Source organism: Ranitomeya variabilis, chromosome 2 (genome assembly GCF_051348905.1).
Source record: "Ranitomeya variabilis isolate aRanVar5 chromosome 2, aRanVar5.hap1, whole genome shotgun sequence".
NCBI classification, from domain to species: domain Eukaryota; kingdom Metazoa; phylum Chordata; class Amphibia; order Anura; family Dendrobatidae; genus Ranitomeya; species Ranitomeya variabilis.
In genome coordinates this window covers 244,088,381-244,115,963 of record NC_135233.1, presented here as the reverse complement: position 1 = coordinate 244,115,963, position 27,583 = coordinate 244,088,381, and the positions used below count along the sequence as shown (strand labels likewise).

Sequence of the window (27,583 nt, the reverse complement as noted above, 5' to 3'; positions counted from 1 at the left end):
GTGCAGAATTAATAAACACAGTGATGTCACAGCAAAGGTGTAATACATAAAGTGATGTTAAGGTACACAGATATTACACACAATGAAGTCACAGTATAGAGATAATACACAGAAATGTCACAATGTAGGGATGATGTACACAATGATGTCACAGTACAGCAATGATGCACATAGAAATGTCACAGTGTAGGGATAATGTACACAATGATGTCACAGTACAGCAATGATGCACATAGAAATGTCACAGTGTAGGGATAATGTATACAATGATGTCACAGTACAGCGATGATACACACAGTGATGTCACAATGTAGGGATAATGTATACAATGATGTCACAGTACAGCGATGATACACACAGTGATGTCACAATGTAGGGATAATGTATACAATTATGTCACAGTACAGCGATGATACACACAGTGATGTCACAATGTAGGGATGATGTACCCAATGAAGTCACAGTACAGCGATGATACACACAGTGATGTCACAATGTAGGGATGATGTACCCAATGATGTCACAGTACAGCGATGATACACACAGTGATGTCACAATGTAGGGATAATGTATACAATGATGTCACAGTACAGCGATGATACACACAGTGATGTCACAATGTAGGGATGATGTACCCAATGAAGTCACAGTACAGCGATGATACACACAGTGATGTCACAGTGTAGGGATAATGTACACAATGAGGTCACAGTACAGCGATGATACACACAGTGATGTCACAATGTAGGGATGATGTACACAATGAAGTCACAGTACAGCAATGATGCACATAGAAATGTCACAGTGTAGGGATAATGCACACAATGATGTCACAGTATAGAGATGATACACACAGTGACGTCACAATGTAGGGATGATGTACACAATGAAGTCACAGTACAGCGATGATACACACAGAAATGTCACAGTCTAGTGATAATGTACACAATGATGTCACAGTACAGCGATGATACACATAGAAATGCCACAGTGTAGTGATAATATACACAATGATGTCACAGTATAGGGATCATGCAACAGTGATGTGACAATACAGGGATAATACACTGTGATATCAAAGCACAGGAATAATGTACTTTTACTGTGTTGGGAGCATAGGAAAAATGTATAATGCCACTTACAGATATAATGAACATATGATATCAGAACAGATGGATTAATGTAGTAATTAAATGCAGTAAAAGTAATGCAGCAGTGAAGAGCTAATGAATACAGCAGAAAGAACCATGGGGCTCCATAATAAAGATGATAAAGGGGCCACATTAAAATTTCCATTGCCCATACGCCTAAGTGCACCTTATGAGTGTAGATGGGTCCCTTTAGTTGTTGAGCCCCATAGCAGTTGCGACTTGCGAGTACTACCCTGGTAATAAAGCCCTTGTGTTGAGGCTTAGAACGAGTTCTTGTGATAGTACATCCTCCAAAGGACATTTAGATGTTCATAGATTAAGGTGATTGACATTGAGAATGTATGTGAAATGGGGTCAAAATCCAAACTACTGAAATCTTCAGCTACTTTTTGACTCTTGTATAGCTGTAAAGGAAAACGCGGAGTATATTGTAGCCGGAAAGAAAAGTATCTCCATGAATGTCACTCATCCCTCAATGTTGGAAGATGAACAGATGAAGTTCAGACTGTTTCTTACTCTCGAGAAGCTTCCCCATCAAGAAAAGATCATCATTGATGGTCCAACCACATCTAACATAGAGATACAGGTAATATTCCTAGCATTTGCACTGTCATCTTTCGGCTACCTAAATGGATGCCAGACTATAGCTGTGCAAATCTTTTTGCGCCTTTTGTTTTTTTTTCATAGGTTTACAGAAAATATGGTCCAGAATATGGAGAGAGTACAAATCCTGACATTGAATACAGTTACTATGTTCCTACGAAAGACCATTCTTACGCATGGATGTCGGTACGTGGAGCGTGCTCAGCAACATGCGGTGGAGGTATGACTATTAATCCATTTTATATGAAAGTCCCAATTTCTGCATTTTTTTAACCATTAGTACTGATTGCTAATGCCTCTTCCCTCCAGGTGTTCAGATGGTATCCTATGAATGCTTTGACCTTACGCTCCAAGAAGTGGTTGAATCAAAATTATGTAATGATTCGAACTTTATCCAACCCGCTAAGGAACCCTGCGGGGACGATCCATGCCCTCCAAGGTACATAGTTAAATTCCCTAACTATGGAGAAAGTGTAAAGCACTGAAGGCTTCCTTCAACCTTAATTCATCATGTTGACTTTTTCTTCATTTCTAGGTGGGATGTGAAGGTGTCTACTCCATGCACGGTATCCTGTGGAGGTGGCGTCATGCTGAGGACAGTGCACTGTGTCCAAAAGAAAAATGATATGGAGACAATAATATCTGATCGGTACTGCAGCCACACACTTAAACCTGAGGTCTTCACTACCTGTCACCCTGAGGCCTGTCCTGCAAGGTAGCTCCATAAAATAAGGAGTTATGCATTAAAGAGGATTGATATTTAAAATAAGGAGTTATGCATTAAAGAGGATTGATATTTAAGCAGCTTTGGTTGCAACTCCTACTTGATTCATTTAGAAAAAGTTGGCCAAATCCAGATGACATTATCAGAACTGGTTGATTATGTTACACACAAAGGGATCTCCCAGATCTCGCCGAAGAAAAGGTGGAAAAAAGGATTGGACATGTTGAATTTTAACTCCCGATCCTTTGGGTGTCCCACCTTTGTCAACATATGTTGAATTGAGTGTACATGGGAGGAATATCTGTTGGCCAAATAAGCATGAAGCCTTCGGCAACTGAAAATGTGCAGTCATCTATAGTCTACTGTGTGGCCAAGTTGTCAGGAACCAGAGTCTCTATAGACTTTTATTTCTCCTCCTGGAATGGACGTGGCCAAGGTGGCTCTCATGTGGCTGAGGAACTAGATCAATTGTCTATATTGGCCTGATAGAAGCTTTGAATAAAAACTGGGTACAGATGTAAACAGTGGATAAAATAGCGGAGGAGGCTACCCATTATATTTGATAACTGCAGCTACCAAATCTTCAAAATTCAGTTCCTTTGTGAGGAGATAAAGTTTTTTTTCTCTTTGTAGGTGGGAAATGTCAGAGCCCGGACTTTGCTCAGCCATTTGTGGATCTGGTCTGGCAAAGCGTAATGTTTCTTGTGTGCAGTCACAGTCTGGTTTGGAATCCATAGTGGATGACTCCAATTGCTCATGGCATGAGAGGCCGACATCCCTGGTCCAGTGTGTGGTCAGCGTATGCCCCGTCGGCTGGGATAGAGTAAGTATTACGTCCAACTGAAACTTAACAGAAAACTGCTAAATTATGCTGATTACATTTTGGATGTTGCTTGTGTTCTTGCCATAGATTATACCTTCAGTAAATAAAGTTACCAATGGCATTAACAAGACAGACGTGTATGTGTGGAGTCCAGTTCAAGGGGAATGCTCTGTCACTTGCGCTACCGGTAAGCATTCCTGAATTATGTGACATTAGCTTTGGATTTTCTTGGATTAATCAACAAGTAGTAATGAGCCTTAACCTAACTACTAAGTACTAGAAGTCTATTAGTGCCAAGATCTGCCAGGACTGGCAAAGCCTTCATGACTCCCTGGATGCTACATAGACAGTGGTTTTTAGATCTCAAAGGGCTAATGGAAATCCCTTTTCATGTTACTTTTGATAATCAGAGGGAGAAAAGGCTAAGCACCATCGGCTATGTATAACATAAATTAGAAGGCCAAATTGCAATAACCTCTATTAAGTAGGGATGGGGAATATTGGAATGATAATATGAGCTGTCTATAGTGGGGATGGGGGGAGGGATTAGTTTTGTTATTGTTTTTTTGGGGTGTCACATGTGAAATTGATTGTCTTCTGAAAAGATTGTATCCTGACATGTTATTCTTTAATAAAAATTTATTTGAGTACAAAAAATAAATAAATTAGAAGACCAAGACTTCTACGTTTTTACATGTGGACAGTCATATAAACCTATGTAATATTATACTTATACTGTCCCTCTCTTAGGTTCTTCAGAGCTCCACTATATTTGTGTTGACTTTTATGCCAAAGAGGAGACCACGGAGGATAACTGTAACCAAACTTTGAAGCCGGAGTCACAACATAAGCCATGTCAGCCCCAAAGTTGTCCACCAGAGTAAAGAAATCCTGCATATTTTGTCATTATTTTACTGTTTCTAACCACATTACTTATTACATCAAAATAAGAAAAAGGCACAGGGGTAACAACTGTGCAATTGCCCATGACCTCTGAAAACTGGAACAGCATGAATAACACAAATGTTTGTGGTCATTGGACCTGTCTGAGAATTGCCACCTGACACTTTGAATTTTAGTTCTGATGTTATTCTAATGGTTTTTGTTATTTTTTCCTATAGATGGGAAGTGATGGAGTTATCGCCATGTCCTGTGACTTGTGGTGGAGGAATAATCCCCCTGTCTGTGGCTTGTGTGAGGAGGGATAATAGCATCACTTATCGATTACCTCATTCCAATTGCAGCCCAATGCCACCTCCAAACTCCATGAAAGAGTGCGCCATGGAGCCCTGTCCTGTCCGGTAATGATACTCAGAGTATGAGCTGTTGTAACGTGGCGCGGGACGGTAGCCATGGGCAAGGCACTATTGCACCCCGGTACACTACATGAAGGTGGGGTCCTGGCTGGGTATGTGGACTTGTGCTGTGAGGGTGCTACACGTGCTCAGGCCACATGTAACTTATGACACTGGTTTGCCAGGACCGGACATTTCCATTCAGTGAGGGAGACCACTAGTCAAAAATAAACTTTTTACTGATCAGGAACTTGAATATATAGAACTGAGAATATATAGAATAGATAGCACTTACACAACTTGATGAACATTTTCTTTCAACACACGGAGCATTTTCCACACACTCTTTTTTTCACCATACCCCAGTTCAGTACTACAGTCCAGTTTGTAACAGTCCTATGATCAACCCGCGGTTCTGCGTCCTTTTCCTTTTAGCGGAGCTACTTTGCAACTATGGCCTTTACTTATCTCTTCTGTCTCAGACGCTCTGGAACTTCTGCCTGGGGCACTCACTTCCTCTTATGGGCTATGTCCCATTTAGGCCCGTTACTGACCCAGGACCCGTCTCCCAATCTATCTCTCTGTTCCTTCAGTCACTTCTCTTCCGCTTCTCTGCCAAGGATCTCGCTATCCTGTGTCTCCTCTCGCATTAGGGACGCCCATTTCATGCGGCACTGCTCATATTGGACCTTAGGTCTTTTGTCTGCACATTCTGGGCCCTTTCTATGCCTCTGACAGGAACTGTCTCTTGTCCCTCCAACTTATCCCCTTCCACTCTGGGCTAGTCCCAACTATTAACTCTTGTTTTCCCTATTAACTACATACTGATGGGCAGAATACAATACAAACATTATTAACGAATAATACAGTTCATATCACACATTATAACAATACATTTGTTCTTCAAGCTTGAACGTGTACGTCACACTGTCTGCAATGATTCTGGTGGACTGTTCTTTACTTACAAGTTAGTTCTGCACAATAATGTCAACAAAACTTGCTGCTTATGGGAGGGGCGGCCAATCACAAATCTGTTTGGGTCCTCGTGACTCTACCTTGATGGCAGATATTGAGGGAAGGATCAGACAGCTGGCTTCCAACATTTCCAATCCTTTTTTTCTCAAGGGAGATAATCCACTTCTTTAGGCTCTCTCTTGTCTCCATCCCCCCCACATGCATTCTCAAAAAAGAGGGAACTGTCAATCGAACAAGTGTTTGAACCACAGCTATCAGAAGCCAATTTTAGGGAAGAGGACTGAGTCGCCTGCCAGGGCTGTGGGGTACCCGGGTACCAGGTCTGGTGTTCACAGGGGAATGTCACGGTGGCGACCCGGTCCGTGGCCCTGGGCGCCCATGTAAAAGAGGAAATTCATTACAGTTTGCGTTTGTAACGCCACCTGTGATATTTGGTCAGTGGGGACCGACGCTGCTTTAAGGGGTCCTCTGGGGTGATGTTATGGCAGCTGGATGGTATAACTTCCCACAGGTGAAGTATATCCCCAGGGCTCCCGGTGTAACAGGCCAGATTATACCCCCAGGCCAGACTATACCCGGGGTTAAAGTGGCCTAGGCTAGATTATACCCCGGGTATACTTTGGCCTAGGCCAAACTATACCCCGGGGTATAAAATAGCCTAGGCCAAAGTATACCCCTCCAGGCCAGATTATACCCCCCAGGGTAAGCTGAGGGAAAGCTGCTCATTCTTCTAGGTCACAGCTTCCCCTCCCATCGGGCACTGCTCCTTTTCAAGCTCCTCCACCTCTGGTGACGCCAGGGATCTCCCTTTCTAAGCCCCACCCCCTCCCTATAGTCACATGTGACATGAAATCTTCAGCCCTGCTCGTGCCAGCTCGTTGTCTTGGCGCCTTGGATATGCTTGGAAAAGGGCTTTGTATACCTAGGGGGCACTGACGAGCACTGAGGGGTGGGTGGGGAACCCCTTTACTGGTTGCTATGGGATATAGCATGATCACTCTATCCTAGCAACACCTTGGATACGCTTGGAAAAGGGGTTTATCTATCTTGGGGGCACCATTGCAGCACTGCGGGTGGGTGGGGAAACCTTTTACTGGTTGCTATGGGATTTTACATGATCACTCTATCCTAGCAACGCCTTGAATACGCTTGAAAAAGGGGTTTATCTACCTTGGGGGCACTCTCGCAGCACTTAAGGATAGGTGGTTAACCCCTTAGGTGGTTGCTATGGGATTTTACATGACCACTTTATCCTAGCAACGGCTTGTATACGCTTGGAAAAGGGGTTTATCTACCTTGGGGGCACCCTTGCAGCACTGTGGGGAAGCCGGGGAACCCTTTTACTGGTTGCTATGGGATTTTACATGACCAATTTATCCTAGCAACGCCTTGTATACGCTTGGAAAAGGGGTTAATCTACCTTGGGGGCACCCTCACAGCACTGCGGGGTGGGTGGGGATCCCTTTTACTGGTTGCTATGGGATTTTACATGGCCACTTTATCCTAGCAACGCCTTGGATACGCTTGGAAAAGGGGTTAATCTACCTTGGGGGCACCCTCACAGCACTGCGGGGTGGGTGGGGAACCCTTTTACTGGTTGCTATGGGATTTTACATGGCCACTTTATCCTAGCAACGCCCTGGATACGGTTGGAAAAGGGGTTTATCTACCTTGGGGGCACCCTCACAGCACTGCGGGGTGGGTGGGGAACCCTTTTACTGGTTGCTATGGGATTTTACATGGCCATTCTATCCTAGCAACGCCTTGGATACGCTTAAAAAATGGGTTTATCTACCATGGGGGCACCCTCGCAGCACTGCGGGGAAGCCGGGGAACCCTTTTACTGAGGAAGGAAACAGCACAAAAATTCAAAAGCTGACTTAGGCCATAGTATACCCCCGGGGGATAAACTTTATACCAGGGGGTATAAAATAGTTTTTATAGTATTTCTCTAGGCCATAATGTTATCACTTCACTGTTTTTCTCACCCTATTGCTTATTTGTTGAAAAGTGTGCAGATCTGAACTGACAGTAGATGGCGCTGTCCTGTCAGTGCATAGTTAATGATAACTTGTTTTGTATGTTCTCTATGACACCTCTCTGCTCTCTATGACACCAAATCTTTTCCAATTTTGACAACCATGGAAGATCAATTGTATGACCAGCTTTTGAGATTCTACACTGCAACAGAACAAAGGTACCCTCAGTATACCTACGATCTACCTCCTGAGAAACGTGCAAATGCCAAGTCCCAGTTTAGACAAACAGCAAAGCCATATCGAGCCCAAGGAGGAATTGTTTATCATAGGGAAAAGGAGGTTCTTACTAAAAGTCGACTGCCAAATATCCTGAAGGCCTGTCATGACAACCCAATATCTGGGGGCCATTTTGGCAGAGATAAAACTTTAGCCAAAATCTCTGACCGGTTTTACTGGAAGGGAATGAAAAATGACGTTCACCAGTATGTGAAAGCCTGTCAAAAATGTTTTGTTATAAATCCCAAAATCACAAAGGAAGCTCCACCACTCAACAGTATATCAGTGCCTGGAAAAGTATGGAGCTTAGTTGGGATTGATATGATTGGCCCTCTTCAGGAAACATCAAATGGCAACAAATATATAGTTGCTGCCACTGATCATTTCTCCAAATGGACTGAAGCAACAGCTGTCCCAGATAAGAGTGCCAAGTCAGTGGCAAATTTTTTGTACTCCGTTATCTGTCGCCTTGGCTGTATGGAGACTCTGATTAGCGACCAGGGACGAGAGTTTGTAAACTCGATCATTGACAACCTGATGGAACATTTTCAAACAGATCACCGTATTTCATCTGCATACCACCCACAAACAAATGGCCAGCGGGAACGTGATAATCGGACACTTAAAGAAGCTCTTAGTAAGCTTGTCAATGACCAAGGAAACAACTGGGATCAATTCATCCCTGGTGTTCTGTTTGCCTATCACACATCTGTGCATGCTTCAACCAAGGTTACTCCATTTGAGGTCATGTATGGACGGAAGGCCAAGCTTCCCATGGACCTTAATCCCTCAAAAGATGATACGGTGGATCCCATGCCCATTTCAGATCATGCCACCCCTGATGTGCTAAATACACTGTCAAGCATTCTTAAAAAGCTGCACTCAGACGTCAGTACCAACATCCACTCTGCTCAAGAACACCAGAAGTGTGCCTTTGATCGCCGACACAAAAGCAACAAAGAAATCACTGCTGGTACCATAGTTTATATCAAGAATCAGCGCCGTATTCAACGCATAGGTTCAAAGATGGAACCACGCTGGATTGGACCTTATTTAGTTGTGGAATCCTTGACCAAGGGACGAGTAAAACTTAAGAACAACAAAACTGGCAAGATATTAAGCAACACATACCACACCAGCAACCTAAAGATTTACCAGGATAAAGAGGCTTCTCCACCATCCGATGATGATTATTCCAGTGACTCTGCCACACAGAAAAATAAGCAAACTAAGGCTTTCAACCTACTACCAAGTTCAAGAAGGAAGTATCTTAGCACCACTCTTGGCCTTACGTTTAGTAAGGTTGTATACTGTGGATGCAGACGAGACCTTGAACAACCACGGCGTACATATAAAACCAAAGGTGATGGAAACTGCTTCTTCCGGGCCATCAGCTACATCTTGACAGGAACAGAGGACAACCATTCCCTTCTCAGAGATAAAGTCATCCACCATATGAAAACTGACTTGACAAAAAAACTACAGGACTACTTGAACCAAAATGTGAATGAATATGTGAACATCTCTGGAATCTCTCGTGATGGAGTCTGGGCAACTGATGCAGAGATCATGACCACGGCGAATCTGTTGAGTTGCGACATAATAATCTACACAAACGTCGGTGACTCCATGGATTGGTTGACATATCCTGCAAGCTTCAATCTGCAGTCAACAACTGAACATGCACTGTATCTTGAAAATAAGCACGATCATTTCAATGTTGTTATCAGTGTTTAGCTTTAAACGTTAATTTGGTAGCAAGGACATGCTAGACTAAATGTCATAATACACAGAATGACTGTTGGGCGATTTGTTGCCCCAGATAATTGCATTGCATGATAAGTGACTTATAGCTAATGAGAAATTATTGCCCCCCCTCCCACCGCTAGGTGGTGCTGGCTCTGCTTCTACAAGCTCCAACGGCACTAGCCAGGTGCCGCTCTCCTCTATGGCGCCTGGCTGTGACGTCGGCGCATGGAGAGGCAGCGCCACCTAGCGGCAGGAGGGGGACCCCGTCTACCAGGAGACGGGCAGCGGCGGTTAGCGAGGGGGGGTAATCGGGCAGCCCCCCTAAGGTAACTATAAAATGGGGGGGTATTTGTAATGCATATGCATTACAAATACCCCCCTTTACAACTACTTTTGCCATGGGCAAAAGTTTTGTATAGTGGGAGGTACTCTTTAAGAATTGTCAGTTTGGTTTCTCAATAAAATGTTGAAGCATTAAGTAATTCTTGTGTATATCACTCAATGCAAATGATTTCATTGGGGTATAATATGAGCTGAGAGGTATAAATTGGGCTAGGCAACTTTAACCCCAGATTAGTTACATAATCTGGCCTGGAGGGGTATAGTTTGGCCTAGGCTATTTTACACCCCGGGGTATAGTTTGGCCTAGGCCAGTTTATGCCCGGGTATACTCTGGCATAGACCAAATTATACCCGGGGTTAATCTGGGACAGGGTTACTTTGGCCTGTTACACCGAGGAACCCTTTTACTGGTTGCTATGGGATTTTACATGACCACTTTATACTAGCAATGCCTTGTATATGCTTGGAAAAGGGGTTTATCTACCTTGGGGGCACCCTGCTTGCTATAGGGTTTTACATGGTGTAAGTACCTTAGATTGATCATTTGAAATCGCTTAGCAACCAGGAAAAGAGTTCCCCAGCCTCCATGCAATGCTGCGACAGTGCCCCCAAGGTAGATAAACCCTTTATACAATTCTATCCAAGGCATTACTAAGATAAAGTGGTCCTGTGAAATTCCATAGCAACCACCTAAGGCGTTACCCACCCATCCTTAAGTGCTGCGAGGGTGTCCTCCAAGGTAGATAAGCCCCTTTTCCAAGCGTATCCAAGGCGTTGCTAGGATAAAGTGGCCATGTAAAATCCCATAGCAACCAGTAACAGGGTTCCCCGGCTTCCCCGCAGTGCTGTGAGGGTGTCCTCCAAGGTAGATAAGCCCCTTTTCCAAGCGTATCCAAGGCGTTGCTAGGATAAAGTGGCCATGTAAAATCCCATAGCAACCAGTAAAAGGGTTCCCCGGCTTCCCCGCAGTGCTGTGAGGGTGCCCCCAAGGTAGATAAACCCCTTTTCCAACCGTATCCAGGGCGTTGCTAGGATAAAGTGGCCATGTAAAATCCCATAGCAACCAGTAAAAGGGATCCCCACCCACCCCGCAGTGCTGTGAGGGTGCCCCCAAGGTAGATTAACCCCTTTTCCAAGCGTATACAAGGCGTTGCTAGGATAAATTGGTCATGTAAAATCCCATAGCAACCAGTAAAAGGGTTCCCCGGCTTCCCCGCAGTGCTGTGAGGGTGCCCCCAAGGTAGATAAACCCCTTTTCCAACCGTATCCAGGGCGTTGCTAGGATAAAGTGGCCATGTAAAATCCCATAGCAACCAGTAAAAGGGATCCCCACCCACCCCGCAGTGCTGTGAGGGTGCCCCCAAGGTAGATTAACCCCTTTTCCAAGCGTATACAAGGCGTTGCTAGGATAAATTGGTCATGTAAAATCCCATAGCAACCAGTAAAAGGGTTCCCCGGCTTCCCCGCAGTGCTGTGAGGGTGCCCCCCAAGGTAGATAAACCCCTTTTCCAACCGTATCCAGGGCGTTGCTAGGATAAAGTGGCCATGTAAAATCCCATAGCAACCAGTAAAAGGGATCCCCACCCACCCCGCAGTGCTGTGAGGGTGCCCCCAAGGTAGATTAACCCCTTTTCCAAGCGTATACAAGGCGTTGCTAGGATAAATTGGTCATGTAAAATCCCATAGCAACCAGTAAAAGGGTTCCCCGGCTTCCCCGCAGTGCTGTGAGGGTGCCCCCAAGGTAGATAAACCCCTTTTCCAACCGTATCCAGGGCGTTGCTAGGATAAAGTGGCCATGTAAAATCCCATAGCAACCAGTAAAAGGCTATAGTCTGGCCTGAGGGTATAGTGTGGCCTGTTATAGTTTGGCCTAGGCTGTTTTACATCCTTAGGTATAGTTTGGCCTAGGCCAAAATATACCCAGGGTTAAATGTAGCCTAGGCCACTTTAACCCTGGGGGGTATAATGTGGCCTGGAGGGGTATAGTTTGGCCTAGGCTATTTTACACCCCGGGGTATAGTTTGGCCTAGGCCATTTTATGCCTGGGTATAGTTTGGCCTAGGCCAGTTTATACCCCGGGGTATACTCTGGCCTAGGCCAAATTATACCCGGGGTTAATCTGGGACGGGGTTACTTTGGCCTGTTACACCGGTGTGTAGATGGAAGATGGTGAATAGTGCAGTAAAGAACGAGGACACCTTTACCTGGTTTACTGAAGACTTCCAGCAGCCACAGTCCAGGGTACCAGATCACACGAAAGGCAGGGTCCGGCCGGCTTAGAAGCGAATCCAGAATCCCCTTTACCAGGTGGAGTTAAAAGCCTTCCTCATAGCATGGTGGTGTTGTAGTCCCTTACTGCGTATGGCTTCTGATAAGATCCTCACAGTTCTTCTCTCTGTCCTCCATAAAGGTGGGACATAAACCCGTATGGCAGGTGACTCAAGCCTTTTTACAGGATCTCTATCATGACCCGGGCTCTATGTGTCACTGTGCCTCCTGAGTGTTAGGGAGGACAGGTGATATGTAATCCAGCTGTCCTGCCGGTTTCTGCTGTCAGTCTTAGAGTCCCTCACAACCTCGGTGTTCCGGCTACCGGTAATCTGCGCCAGCCAGGGAGGTAGCTAATTCACTGCTCTGCTCCCCTGGTGTTCCTTCTTTTGTGCTTCGCTCTCCTGCATGCTCACTACAATCTGTTCGGCTTTCGGTATTATCTCTGTCCAGGAGCTGCAGCACTTTCTCGTGGCTGCACGGCTCCTCATACGTTCTTCCTGCCTCAGACTGCTCCAGTGTGCTCTCCGGCACTATCTAACTAACTTTCCCTCCAAACCACAATATATCTCTATATGCAAGGGAGTCACCTAGAAATAGGATCACAAGCTCACCCTTGTGGTCTGGAGTGTGAACATGTTGCATGTTTGTGTTACCTGGTGAGAGTTATCCTTCATCGCTTCCAAGCGTGACATCACTCTCCCCGTAAGGAAAGCAATGCCACTGTGATGACCAGGACCCTGGGGCGTCACAGGACCCTGACAAAGAATAAAAAGGACTACACTTCTGTTGTTTTTATTACTCTATCACACAACTAGTCACGTCATAAATGTTACGCTTCTGCCAGAAGCAAGACAGCGCACACACGGCAAGACGCAAGGGAAAGGGAGCTCTGCCACTAGGGAACGATTAAAGGAGAGAACCCCTGACACTTGCCCTGTGCAACCCTTAGCATTCCTAGACAGGTTCTTTCACCCCATGTGGCGTGTTGTGAATTTGGATTCTGGGCTCCCCCGGTGGCCACTGGTGGAATTGAACTTGTGTCTTCATCTTCTCTGTTCACCTGTTCCCATCAAGATGTGGGAGTCGCTATATAACCTTGCTTCTCTGTTAGTTGCTTGCCGGTCAACAATGTTATCAGAAGCCTCTCTGTGCATGTTCCTGCTCCTAGACAACTACTAGATAAGTTGGACTTTTGTCCATGTTTGTTTTTGCATTTTTGTTCCAGTTCACAGCTGTTGTTTCGTTACTGTGTCTGGAAAGCTCTTGTGATCAGGAATTGCCACTCTGGTATTATGAGTTAATGCCAGAGTCTTAAAGTAATTTCTGGATGGTGTTTTGATAGGGTTTTCAGCTGACCATGAAAGTGTCCTTTCTGTCTTCTGCTATCTAGTAAGTGGACCTCAAATTTGCTAAACCTATTTTCATGCTGCGTTTGTTACTTCATCTTAAATCACCGCCAATACATGTGGGGGGCCTCTGTCTCCTTTCGGGGTATTTCTCTAGAGGTGAGCTAGGTCTAATATTTTCCTCTGCTAGCATTATTTAGTCCTCCGGCTGGAGCTGGGCATCTAGGGATAAAAAGTAGGAATGCTACCCGGCCACTGCTAGTTGTGCGGTAGGTTTAGTTCATGGTCAGTTCAGTTTCCATCTTCCAAGAGCTAGTTCCTATATATGCTATGTTCTCTTGCCATTGAGAACATGACAGTTTGACCGGCCCACTAAAGGGTTAAAATCCTTGGCTGAGAAAGGAGAGAAATAAGAAGTCTGCTGAGAATTTTTTTTTTTTTTTTTGTGTGTGCTCTTAATTGGACCACTTGCCAGTCTGTCTATGCTGCAGCCTTTTTTTTTTCTTTCTCTCCTTCTAATCTTTGAATGGCTCTGTGTTCACCTGTTTATAATGGATCTTCAGAGTGTAACTGCAGGTTTGAATAATCTTGCCACGAAGGTACAAAATTTGCAAGATTTTGTTGTTCAGGCACCTATATCTGAACCGAGAGTTCCGTTGCCGGAATTTTTCTCGGGGAATAGATCTGGTTTTCAGAATTTTAGAAATAATTGCAAATTATTTTTGTCCCTGAAGTCTCGCTCTGCCGGAGATCCTGCACAGCAGGTCAGGATTGTGATTTCCTTGCTCCGGGGCGACCCTCAAGAGTGGGCTTTTTCATTGACACCAGGGGATCCTGCGTTGCTCAATGTGGATGCGTTTTTTCTGGCCTTGGGGTTAATTTATGAGGAACCTCATTTGGAGCTTCAGGCAGAAAAAACCTTGATGTCCCTATGTCAGGGGCAAGATGAAGCTGAAATTTACTGCCAAAAATTCCGTAAATGGTCTGTGCTTACTCAGTGGAATGAGTGCGCCCTGGCGGCGACTTTCAGAGAGGGTCTCTCTGATGCCATTAAGGATGTTATGGTGGGGTTCCCTGTGCCTACGGGTCTGAATGAGTCCATGACAATGGCTATTCAGATCGATAGGCGTCTGCGGGAGCGCAAACCAGTGCACCATTTGGCGGTGTCCACTGAGAAGACGCCAGAAAGTATGCAGTGTGATAGAATTCTGTCCAGAAGCGAGCGGCAGAATTTTAGATGGAAAAATGGGTTGTGTTTCTATTGTGGTGATTCTACTCATGTTATATCAGCATGCTCTAAGCGCACTAAGAAGCTTGATAAGTCTGTTTCCATTGGCACTTTACAGTCTAAGTTCATTCTATCTGTGACCCTGATTTGCTCTTTGTCATCCATTACCACGGACGCCTATATCGACTCTGGCGCCGCTTTGAGTCTTATGGATTGGTCCTTTGCCAAACGCTGTGGGTATGATTTAGAGCCTTTGGAGACTCCTATTCCTCTGAAGGGGATTGACTCCACCCCATTCGCTAGTAATAAACCACAATACTGGACACAAGTAACTATGCGTATTAATCCGGATCACCAGGAGACTATTCGCTTTCTGGTGCTGTATAATCTACATGATGTTTTGGTGCTAGGATTGCCATGGCTGCAATCTCACAACCCAGTCCTCGACTGGAGAGCTATGTCTGTGTTGAGCTGGGGATGTAAGGGGACTCATGGGGTTGTACCTTTGGTTTCCATTTCATCATCTATTCCCTCTGAGATTCCTGAATTCTTGTCTGAATTTCGTGATGTCTTTGAAGAACCCAAGCTTGGTTCGCTACCTCCGCACCGAGAGTGCGATTGTGCCATAGATTTAATTCCGGGTAGTAAATACCCAAAGGGTCGTTTATTTAATCTGTCTGTGCCTGAACATGCTGCTATGCGAGAATATATAAAGGAGTCTTTGGAAAAGGGACATATTCGGCCATCGTCATCTCCCTTAGGAGCCGGTTTTTTCTTTGTGTCGAAAAAAGACGGCTCTTTGAGACCATGTATTGATTATCGGCTTTTGAATAAAATCACGGTTAAATATCAATACCCATTGCCGTTGCTGACTGATTTGTTTGCTCGCATAAAGGGGGCCAAGTGGTTCTCTAAGATTGATCTCCGTGGGGCGTATAATTTGGTGCGAATCAGGCAGGGGGATGAGTGGAAAACCGCATTTAATACGCCCGAGGGCCACTTTGAGTATTTGGTGATGCCTTTTGGTCTTTCAAATGCCCCTTCAGTCTTCCAGTCCTTTATGCATGACATTTTCCGCGATTATTTGGATAAATTTATGATTGTGTATCTGGATGATATTCTGATTTTTTCGGATGACTGGGACTCTCATGTCCAGCAAGTCAGGAGGGTTTTTCAGGTTTTGCGGTCTAATTCTTTGTGTGTGAAGGGTTCTAAGTGCGTTTTTGGGGTACAGAGGATTTCCTTTTTGGGATATATTTTTTCTCCCTCTTCCATTGAAATGGATCCTGTCAAGGTTCAAGCTATTTGTGATTGGACGCAGCCCTCTTCTCTTAAGAGTCTTCAGAAATTTTTGGGCTTTGCTAACTTTTATCGTCGATTTATTGCTGGTTTTTCGGATGTTGTTAAGCCATTGACCGATTTGACTAAGAAGGGTGCTGATGTTGCTGATTGGTCCCCTGATGCTGTGGAGGCCTTTCGGGAGCTTAAGCGCCGTTTTTCTTCTGCCCCTGTGTTGCGTCAGCCTGATGTTGCTCTTCCTTTTCAGGTTGAGGTCGACGCTTCTGAGATCGGAGCTGGGGCAGTGTTGTCGCAGAAAAGTTCCGATTGCTCCGTTATGAGACCTTGTGCCTTCTTTTCCCGTAAATTTTCGCCCGCTGAGCGGAATTATGATGTTGGGAATCGGGAGCTTTTGGCTATGAAGTGGGCTTTTGAGGAGTGGCGCCACTGGCTTGAGGGGGCCAGACATCAGGTGGTGGTATTGACTGACCACAAAAATTTGATTTATCTTGAGACCGCCAGGCGCCTGAATCCTAGACAGGCGCGCTGGTCATTGTTTTTCTCCCGGTTTAATTTTGTGGTGTCATACCTACCGGGTTCTAAGAATATTAAGGCGGATGCCCTTTCTAGGAGTTTTGAGCCTGACTCGCCTGGTAACTCTGAGCCCACAGGTATCCTTAAGGATGGAGTGATATTGTCAGCCGTTTCTCCAGACCTGCGGCGGGCCTTGCAGGAGTTTCAGGCGGATAGACCGGATCGTTGCCCACCTGATAGACTGTTTGTTCCTGATGATTGGACCAGTAAAGTCATCTCTGAGGTTCATTCTTCTGCGTTGGCAGGTCATCCTGGAATTTTTGGTACCAGGGATTTGGTGGCAAGGTCCTTCTGGTGGCCTTCCCTGTCACGAGATGTGCGAGGCTTTGTGCAGTCTTGTGACGTTTGTGCTCGGGCCAAGCCTTGTTGTTCTCGGGCTAGTGGATTATTGTTGCCCTTGCCTATTCCTAAGAGGCCTTGGACGCACATCTCGATGGATTTTATTTCGGATCTGCCTGTTTCTCAGAAGATGTCTGTCATCTGGGTGGTGTGTGACCGTTTTTCTAAGATGGTCCATTTGGTTCCCCTGCCCAAGTTGCCTTCTTCTTCCGAGTTGGTTCCTCTGTTTTTTCAAAATGTTGTTCGTTTGCATGGTATTCCTGAGAATATCGTTTCTGACAGAGGAACCCAATTTGTGTCTAGATTTTGGCGAACATTCTGTGCTAGGATGGGCATAGATTTGTCTTTTTCGTCTGCTTTCCATCCTCAGACTAATGGCCAGACCGAGCGGACTAATCAGACCCTGGAGACATATCTGAGGTGTTTTGTGTCTGCTGACCAGGATGATTGGGTTGCTTTTTTGCCATTGGCGGAGTTCGCCCTCAATAATCGGGCCAGCTCTGCCACCTTGGTGTCCCCGTTTTTCTGTAATTCGGGGTTTCATCCTCGATTTTCCTCCGGTCAGGTGGAATCTTCGGATTGTCCTGGAGTAGATGCTGTGGTGGAGAGATTGCATCAGATTTGGGGGCAGGTGGTGAACAATTTGGAGTTGTCCCAGGAGAAGACTCAGCTTTTTGCCAACCGCCGCCGTCGTGTTGGTCCTCGGCTTTGTGTTGGGGATTTGGTGTGGTTGTCTTCTCGTTTTGTCCCTATGAGGGTCTCTTCTCCTAAGTTTAAGCCTCGGTTCATCGGCCCGTACAAGATATTGGAGATTCTTAACCCTGTTTCCTTCCGTTTGGACCTCCCTGCATCCTTTTCTATTCATAATGTTTTTCATCGGTCATTGTTGCGCAGGTATGAGGTACCGGTTGTGCCTTCCGTTGAGCCTCCTGCTCCGGTGTTGGTTGAGGGTGAGTTGGAGTACGTTGTGGAGAAAATCTTGGACTCCCGTGTTTCCAGACGGAGACTCCAGTATCTGGTCAAGTGGAAGGGATACGGCCAGGAGGATAATTCTTGGGTGACTGCCTCTGATGTTCATGCCTCCGATCTGGTTCGTGCCTTTCATAGGGCCCATCCTGATCGCCCTGGTAGTTCTGGTGAGGGTTCGGTGCCCCCTCCTTGAGGGGGGGGTACTGTTGTGAATTTGGATTCTGGGCTCCCCCGGTGGCCGCTGGTGGAATTGAACTTGTGTCTTCATCTTCTCTGTTCACCTGTTCCCATCAAGATGTGGGAGTCGCTATATAACCTTGCTTCTCTGTTAGTTGCTTGCCGGTCAACAATGTTATCAGAAGCCTCTCTGTGCATGTTCCTGCTCCTAGACAACTACTAGATAAGTTGGACTTTTGTCCATGTTTGTTTTTGCATTTTTGTTCCAGTTCACAGCTGTTGTTTCGTTACTGTGTCTGGAAAGCTCTTGTGATCAGGAATTGCCACTCTGGTATTATGAGTTAATGCCAGAGTCTTAAAGTAATTTCTGGATGGTGTTTTGATAGGGTTTTCAGCTGACCATGAAAGTGTCCTTTCTGTCTTCTGCTATCTAGTAAGTGGACCTCAAATTTGCTAAACCTATTTTCATGCTGCGTTTGTTACTTCATCTTAAATCACCGCCAATACATGTGGGGGGCCTCTGTCTCCTTTCGGGGTATTTCTCTAGAGGTGAGCTAGGTCTAATATTTTCCTCTGCTAGCATTATTTAGTCCTCCGGCTGGAGCTGGGCATCTAGGGATAAAAAGTAGGAATGCTACCCGGCCACTGCTAGTTGTGCGGTAGGTTTAGTTCATGGTCAGTTCAGTTTCCATCTTCCAAGAGCTAGTTCCTATATATGCTATGTTCTCTTGCCATTGAGAACATGACAGTGGCGATCACGTTCCTATCCCTTTCTTACATGAGAACAACCCTGACTAGTGTGTAGGGCAGCAGGAACGCTAGTCCTGCTCTGACAAACACACAATGGGAAATGGAGAAAGATAAAAGAAACAGCAATCACTCAACACTCACCCAGACTACAGAAAGGGAAAGAAAAAGGTAAAGCTAACCAAATAGTAGGTTAAGGTAAAGGAAAACACTCAAACAAACTTCCAAACCCATATCTCAAGAGGCAACCTCTCTTCACACAGCTCACACCTCCATGAGTATTTATACCAGAGGGAAGTGGAGAAATCAGAACAGCAGAGATAATTTAGGACCGTGAGCTCTAGGAAACAAACAGAACTGTTAACCCTTGCAACAACACAGCAAGGAAAATCTGCACAGCTAACTAGAAGGCACAGCAGATGCAACCAGTGCAGGTGCATGTGTAGCCAGACGGCGCAAACTTCTGACCCCTCTCTATTGCAGTAGCCCTGTGACAATATAGTTAGACTTAATGATTATTTTCCCGCATTTCTTTTCCAAACTCCAGAGATTGATTTCCCATTTCCCTTTATTTACCTGTGAAGAGAGGATCCTAGGAGCACAAATGAGGTTTTTCAGCTTAGGTTCATTCTAGGTTGTCAACCATTTGGAGATTTATTTTGTACTTAAATGCTTGTATTTGGGGCTAAAAATAATGTCTGCTATTCGATTTCATTACAAATTTTGCACGGTTTTGCTTTTAAAAGCTCTTTGTTCCCTGGCACATCCAACTTTGATGTGGTCTGTGGTTATAAATCAGTTGATATACATAAGACACATACTGTAACATGGTTAGAAAACCTCCCATTGGACTGTCAGAAGGATCTCACTGAGCTGATTCTGCTACCAACAAAAGCAAGAGCAACGACAAGGCTATAAAAGACAAAAGGTGCAACCTTTTTGATAACAGCCTAAAATACAAATATTTAAGTAAGAAAAATAAATTGTCCGCAAAGGTAGACAACCTCTATTTGAATTTTGGAGCAAAATTTCTTAAATCTTTGAAAACGTTTTTTTTCCCCCAGGTGGCGCTATAAATCAGGATCTTGTAGTGTAAGTTGTGGAGGCGGCATCTTACAGAGAGTGCTATACTGCACCAGAGAAGGAAAAGCTGAAGAAAAAATAGTTGCAGATAATGAATGTCAGCATTTGCCTCATCCTAAAGAACAGGAATCCTGCAACCACCAGCCGTGCCCCCCGAGGTACAAGTACAGAATGCTTTTCTATGTCTGTACATTACAGAATGCTAGGTAGTTCTTATGACTTTTATCAAAATTATTTACTCAGTTGCACTGCTGACTACGACTACATCAACAGGTATCTGATATTTCATAGGCATCGTGTTATTTGTGTATCTGAACGTTCCTTTCTCATTCACTACAAGGTGGCAAGTGGTAGTTGTCAGTCCATGTTCTGCAGCTTGTGGGTACGGAGTATCCAAGCAGAAGGTGTCTTGTATAGAGACAGTGGCTGGAGAAGAGAATGAGGTAGACACAGCGTTTTGCCCATCTCATGAGAGACCTCTGGCCGTCATCCCTTGCTTTATGGCCAACTGCTTCTACATGTGGGACGTGGGGACATGGACTCAGGTACTGATCAACCACAAAAAAAGGCAGTTTGCCTGCATTAATAAGAATTGTGACTAATATATATTCTTAACCTTTAGTGCTCTATTACTTGTGGAAACGGCATTCAAAGACGTCAAGAATTTTGCATCAACTCCAAGACTCATCAGCAAGTGAGTCCCACATTCTGCCTGAACGCCCCGAAACCCATAACCATGAGAGGATGCTCAGAGAACCCCTGCCTATTGGAGACCCAGACGTCACCGCCAGACGTGGTGCGTGGCCCATTGTCAACACCAGCTGTCCCTAACCAGAGACCTCAATTTAAAGCTGCTCCAATGTCTGAAAGACCAAAGCATTTGGACGATGAAGGTGAACTGTGGTTTGAGCGTTATTCTGTCCAATCCCGATTATATTATTTTACCAAATTGTTTTCACGTGCTGCGGAAACTGCCAGTCAGAAATAAAATAAATACAATTTGCAGCATATTAATTGTTCCATCCTCAAATAGAGGGGTGAATTCCACTAAAATCTGCACCTAAATTCACCCCATGTCCATGTACGGTAGTCATAAAATGGACCCAAAAGATTGAGTTCTTGCAGGCTCAGTTAGCTGATGGACTGGATCACGTCCTGTCTATCATATATCTGACCCTACAGCGCCATAAGTAGTGGGAATGGTCAGATGACTGTATGGATAGGTTGTCATCACTTCCGGTTCTGAGAATGTGGGGTTAGATTCTCATGTTCATCCTCATTAGTATCATTGTCTTTTGCAGATGTCTGTGGTCGTCTCTTCATGAACTCAACCGGAGTAATAAATACTACTGGCCTCCTGGAAAAAGATTGTATATTTTCAATCGGACGTCCACTCGGAGAAGTGATAGTTGTCAAAGTCCTCTCAAGTTCCCTCAACTGCACAGCCGGTAGGTTTCTATGGTGGAGATTACTAGAATTATTTTTAGGGTCTTCTCTATATTTACATGTCATATATGTTTATTTTCCACCTTTAGGGTACCGTCACACAGTACCATTTACATCGCTACGACGGCACGATCCGTGACGTCGCAGCGATCGTATGAATATCGCTCCAGCGTCGTAGACTGCAGTCACACGTTGCAATCACGGCGCTGGAGCGATGCCGAAGTCCCCGGGTAACCAGGGTAAACATCGGGTAACTAAGCGCAGGGCCGCGCTTAGTAACCCGATGTTTACCCTGGTTACCAGCGTAAACGTAAAAAAACAAACAGTACATGCTCACCCGTCGGTGTCCTTCAGGTCCCTTGCCGTCTGCTTCCTGCTCTGAGTGCAGCCGTACAGTGAGAGCAGAGCGCAGCACCGCTGTGATCTGCTCTCACTTTCCGGCCGGTACTCAGAGCAGGAAGCAGACGGCAAGGGACCTGAAGGACACCGACGGGTGAGCATGTACTGTTTGTTTTTTTACGTTTACGCTGGTAACCAGGGTAAACATCGGGTTACTAAGCGCGGCCCTGCGCTTAGTTACCCGATGTTTACCCTGGTTACAAGCGAAGACATCGCTGGATCGCTGTCACACACAACGATCCAGCGATGTCAGCGGGTGATCAAGCGACGAAAGAAAGTTCCATACGATCTGCTACGACGTACGATTCTCAGCAGGGTGTCTGATCGCAGTAGCGTGTCAGACACAGCGATATCGTAACGATATCGCTAGAACGTCACGAATCGTAACGTCGTAGCGATGGAAATTTCAATGTGTGACGGTACCCTTAGAGATGGTCCATCATGGTGGTTCCAAAGATAAGAACAAACAGCAGGGCCCATAGGATGCCAAGCACCTCTGAATGGTGCCCAACTAATTTTAGGACAAGCCAGTTCAGCATACATCAAACCCTCTAAACAGATACAGAAACAATCAGCACTAATAAGAAAGATATACTGTATAGACCCCATACTTAGCCAAATCAAGCCAGACCCCCACAGTTTACAGACCCCCTTACCTCATTTACACATCTCAGGCTCAGATTTCCACTTCTTCCCATTGTTGTGCTTTGCTCCTCTCTATCCAAAAAAGGATAGTGCCCCGGCGTGGGAGATTTAACGAGTTTTCCAGGAAAGCCTTTCTTTTTCCAGAAGTCTCCTGGATCTTCTAGAAGAGTTGGCATGCCATCAACATCACTTTTTTATCTATTGACCATAGGGGAACTGGTGCTGTTTTATGGCAGAGCCATGTGGAGAAAATCGTGCACACGTCTCTCATCGGTGACTGTGACTGCAAGATCAAACACCCTAACAGTGCGACAGCGACAATTTCTTCCTGGTAACGGTATTGCACTGGCATACTGGAGCAGATCAGCCGCAGAGAGCTACCACCAAGGTATAAAATCTGCGATATCCTATACCTCATGTACAACTGCTAAATTTGCACCTGCTATAGCTTTACCCCCAGTCACCATGCTACCTGCCATGAATCTCTGTGCTTTCTACAGACTGTGATGTCCAACTTTTTGGGATGCAAGGCGACATACAGAATCCTGTTCAACCAAAGTCGGGCTCTCCGGCATGTCGTGTTTTCATTGATGTCCCCCCCACGTTTACCATAGCTATCCACGCCCTGTATATGGATCTGAACTTAGGACACAACGAAACAAACTCAAATTATATCCTGGTGAGTAGGCACAAGTGGGAATTTGCAAATAGGCACATTGGGGCGATGTGGGCGAAGGTAGGAGATGGGAATGTGATTCTCGGTTTCTCCCCAACCCTAAACTTTCATGTTTCCAGGACAATAAGTGTTGTCCCTGGGATAATTGAGATGAATAGTTACAAGTATCTATCATTAATATCAGAGATTTATTGGTAGCTCCACCATACCGTGCTTACATAATGCTGTCATACAGCTCCTATATAATACTGCCATACTGTGCCTGCATAATACTGTCATACAGCTTCTATACTGTGCCTGCATAATACTGTCATACAGCTCCTATATAATACCACCATACAATGCTCACATAATATTGTTATACAGCTGCTATATAACACCACCATACAGAGCCCACATAGTACTGTCATACAGATCCTATATACCAGTATACAGTGCTCACATAATACTGTCATACAGCGCCTACATAATACTATTATACAGTGCTCAAATACTGCCGTACAGCTGCTATATAATACCACTACACAGTGCTCACATAATACTCTCATACAGTTCCTATATAATACCACCAAACCGTGCCTGCATAATATGGTCAATTCAGATCTTATATAACATTACCATACAGTGCTACCATAAGTCATATATCACCTACATAATTCTGCTACACTGTGCTGACATAATACTGTCATACAGCTCCTACATAATACTGTTAAACTGTGCCCACATACAATAATACTGTAATGCAACTATTACATAGCACTGCTATTCTGTGAACCAGAGGTGGAGACGCTTTGCATATAAAGGGACGTAGGTAAAATTATGAGTTAAACTGCCATAAAAATTATACCACCAAACAATGACAAAAACGTAACATAGTATGGACATGTAATTCCCACATAGTAGTGCTATGTAGTACCAGAATAATGGAGTCCAAGGACTACAACAAATATTGTCTTGATATAAATTTTACACGGCCTGTCACTAGAGGTTAGTGTACACTGTGAGGATGGTTGAGACCTCAGAAATTGTGCAGTTCCTAGGGCAACACTGAAATAATACTGCTACATATTTAGATGGCACTTTTACACTCTTACCACCCCCCACCCCCATTATTTTAACATTTCAGATTATGTTTTTCAGATTCGAGACATGAAGACACTGAAGTCCACCGCCTTCCACGGGAATCATTTATTTTATTGGGAGTCTTTAGGAAGCCAAGCGGAGATAGAATTCAATGGCGACTTCTCACAGGACAGAGTCAGCGTCCGGGCCCAGTACTGGGCGAGGGAGCGAGGAAGGCAGAAACGGGCACAGGAGGACAGCACCTAATGATGATCTCACCTGAGAGCTTGGAAATGACCCCAATCATTCTGCATCTTCCATGAACTTGGCCACAAATTAGAGAAAAACTTGGCTGTGTCTCCAAGTTGCGGACACATATATACGGTTTATGTAATTTTATAGTTTTTTACATTCTGATAATCCACCACTTGTTTGTAATACCTGGGAGACTCCTTAGATTAAAAAAACCCTACATAACAGTGTAAGATATTATATCTCCATTTTATTTTACATTCTTGTATTTTACCTATATCTGCTAATATCACGGCATTGCCCTTAACTGACATCACTACAATTGAGGGCCTGAAATACTCTGTGCTGCTGGTTAAAGCTTCTTCTGCTATCTCTCAAACTGTGGAGTCCAATTTCGCTTTTCTCTCCTTCTTCACATCACGGTGTACCCATGTCACATATAGCCCTTCCTAACATCACCACATGAAGGACAGATCACCGCCTCATACGATATCCCCCTCTTAAATACTCTGTGCTGCCTTGTGACTGCTTCTTCTATCTGAAATCGCCCTCCCTAAAATAATCGCTTCTTCCCTGAAATACTCTGTGCTGCTGGTGGACGCCGCTCCTCCTATTTCTCAGTCTCTGGAGTCCAATTAGTTGGTATCCAATTCCTCATATTAAAAAATGACTAATCCCAGATTCAGAGCTTATATGGACCATTGGGTGACAATATATGCCCCCGAGTCTAATTTGGGCACCTGCCCACCTATACCAGGTTTTGGTGCCAGCCCTGTCACCACATGACTTCCAACCAACACTGATTGCGTAAAAATGAGGACAAGCAAATCCTGCTCAAGATGCTCCTGTGTACGACAGACATGACTGTGCAGAAATATCCCGCCCGCCCCGCAGCACATGATATATGATGTCACCTGTTTGTTCTGTGACACGCGACAGGTTCAGAGAAGTTTCCACAAACCCCAGTTCTCCTCCAGACTAACAGTAGGATGTCCTGAAGAAGAAGTGACACGTCACGCGGCAGAAATGTCTTCAATTGTCCCAGTCATCTGAATGACGCAGATCGAGTTTGCTGGAGAAACGATCCTATTCACACATGCAAAACTCTGGTGTGGCGTGGGTGGTCAGCGCTGGGGTACAGAGAGTATTTTGGGCCCCCTAAAAATCACCCTTTAAAAAAAAAAAAATTGTGACAACTTCCTCCTGAAGGTCTCTATCTCGCCCTCACAAAATTACAATTACTATATGACCGCACATTGCAGCTTTTGTCATATCAGTTGCTGCCTATGCAGAGCGCAGCAGTCGCATTTGTGGTTGGCTGCTGAGCTCCACATAGTCAGCAACTGAGATGACAAAGCCCACTTCATCATACTAAGAGCCTTGTTATCTCAGTCGCTGCCTATGCGGAGCGCAGACAGTTAATGACAAACAACTGCGGAGCTCTGTGTAGGAATCTGTGGTACTAGCGTAGTCAAGTCAGCACCTATCTGCTTTAATCACCTGGTTTGCGGAGCTCAAAGATGACGCGCCAGATAGAAGACAAAATGTTGTGCCCCCCTTGAATTTAAGGGTCTGTGTCGCCCTCTTTTCCACATAGGTCTCTAATGATGGAACTGAAATTTAGGAACTGGAATGTTAGCAATAAATCAGGGTAAATTCACACAATGTTTTTTTAACATGGAATTTGGAGCAAAACATACTAAAAAGTGTACATGAAAAACGCTGTTAGGGCTTATACCTACCTTTTATTGTCTGAAGAGGAAATCAGTTATTTTAGGTCCAGGCTGCCAGAGACAAGCACGGATATGCTACGCCGTGTAAGCAATCCCCATAAAAAATGAATAGTAGATACGGAAAGAGCATAGCTCCCTGTGGCAGCGGCAGAAATAACCCTTTAAATGCTCTTCCTATTGATTTCAATGGGAAAACACACTTAGGCCATGTTCACACAGTGCGTTTTTTACCGCGGAACCGCGGCGGTTTTGCCGCTGCGGTTCCGCAGCTGTTTTCCATGCAGGGTACAGTACACTGTACCCTATGGAAAACAGGACACACTGTGCACATGGTCCGGAAATTTAAAAAAAAAAGCCGTGCGGAATAGCTCCCGGAAAAAAGAAGGAGCATGTCAATTCTTCGTCCTGAACCGCAGCGGTTCTGCACCCATAGACCTCCATTGTGAGGTCAAAATCGCAGTAAAACACGCAGATCAAAAATATATCTGCGTGTTTTACTGCGGTTTGATGTGCAGAACCGCTGCAGCCGGAAGTGCGGGGAAGCCGGCGGAAGTGCGGGGCCGGAAGTGCGTGGGCGGAGAGACATGGAGGCATACCGGCGCATGGGGATCGTGTCGGCCGTTTGATTGATTTGGTGTGTGTGTGTGTGTGTGTGTGTGTGTGTGTGTGTGTGTGTGTGTATATATGTGTGTGTGTGTGTGTGTGTGTGTGTGCGTGTGTGTGTGCGTGTCCCCATGCGACGCTAGTGCCACCATTGTGCTAAGTCGCCGTATGGACTACTACTCCCATCCGGTATTAGGATGGGAGAGTTGTCCCTGTGTCCGGCGACTTAGCACAACGGTAAAGTTACACCAAACACCTACACACAGTACACATACATGACACACAGTACAGTACATACAACATGTAACACAGAGTATATACTCACCAACAGCACACTTGTAGGCGAAGCCCTCGATCCTCAATGAAAAAATCCCAAAATAATAAACCAAATCCATACTCCCTGTCCGCAGAATCCATAAAACGAGTGTCCCACGCCGATCGGCTGCTCTCCGGCGACACACTGCCAGGAGCGAAGCTCCTAGCAGTGTATCGCGTACTGTCCCGGAGCTCAATGACTCCGGCGTCTCGGTTAACAGCAGTACAGCTGCGTTGAACTTTCCCACGCAGCACTGCCGTTAAGCGAGAGTGCCGGGGTCAATGACCGCCGGTAAACTCGCTCGCGCATGCGCAGTGACACACCGACAGGAACTATGGCTCCTGTCAGTGTGTTGCTGCATCCGTGGAGAGCAGACATATCTCTGGATGTGTCTGTTCTCCATGGAAAATCTTCGTGGGATACGTGGCACTTAAATACGTGGCACTTAAATACGTGACACGTGTCACTTATACGTGATACGTGTCACTTAAATACGTGACAT

The 27,583-nt window shown here is 45.2% G+C and overlaps 1 protein-coding gene across 2 annotated transcripts in view; it reads left to right on the top strand.

Moving 5' to 3' along the window:
• ADAMTS13 (ADAM metallopeptidase with thrombospondin type 1 motif 13) overlaps positions 1–24,686 on the top strand; it is a 72,068-nt gene extending 47,382 nt beyond the window's left edge. Inside the window, exons 18-32 of one of the 2 annotated variants that reach the window (XM_077284345.1) lie at positions 1,556–1,737; positions 1,839–1,974; positions 2,064–2,193; positions 2,290–2,469; positions 3,112–3,301; positions 3,389–3,488; positions 4,052–4,181; positions 4,423–4,602; positions 19,931–20,107; positions 20,290–20,494; positions 20,572–20,842; positions 21,251–21,397; positions 22,651–22,827; positions 22,940–23,118; positions 24,256–24,686. In XM_077284345.1, the coding sequence (XP_077140460.1) occupies positions 1,556–1,737; positions 1,839–1,974; positions 2,064–2,193; positions 2,290–2,469; positions 3,112–3,301; positions 3,389–3,488; positions 4,052–4,181; positions 4,423–4,602; positions 19,931–20,107; positions 20,290–20,494; positions 20,572–20,842; positions 21,251–21,397; positions 22,651–22,827; positions 22,940–23,118; positions 24,256–24,444 (2,573 nt within the window). In that variant the 3' untranslated portion in view covers positions 24,445–24,686. The remainder of the gene's footprint in view (positions 1–1,555; positions 1,738–1,838; positions 1,975–2,063; positions 2,194–2,289; positions 2,470–3,111; positions 3,302–3,388; positions 3,489–4,051; positions 4,182–4,422; positions 4,603–19,930; positions 20,108–20,289; positions 20,495–20,571; positions 20,843–21,250; positions 21,398–22,650; positions 22,828–22,939; positions 23,119–24,255) is intronic. The other variant, XM_077284346.1, reaches the window with a different exon arrangement.
• Positions 24,687–27,583: the final 2,897 nt, after the last annotated feature.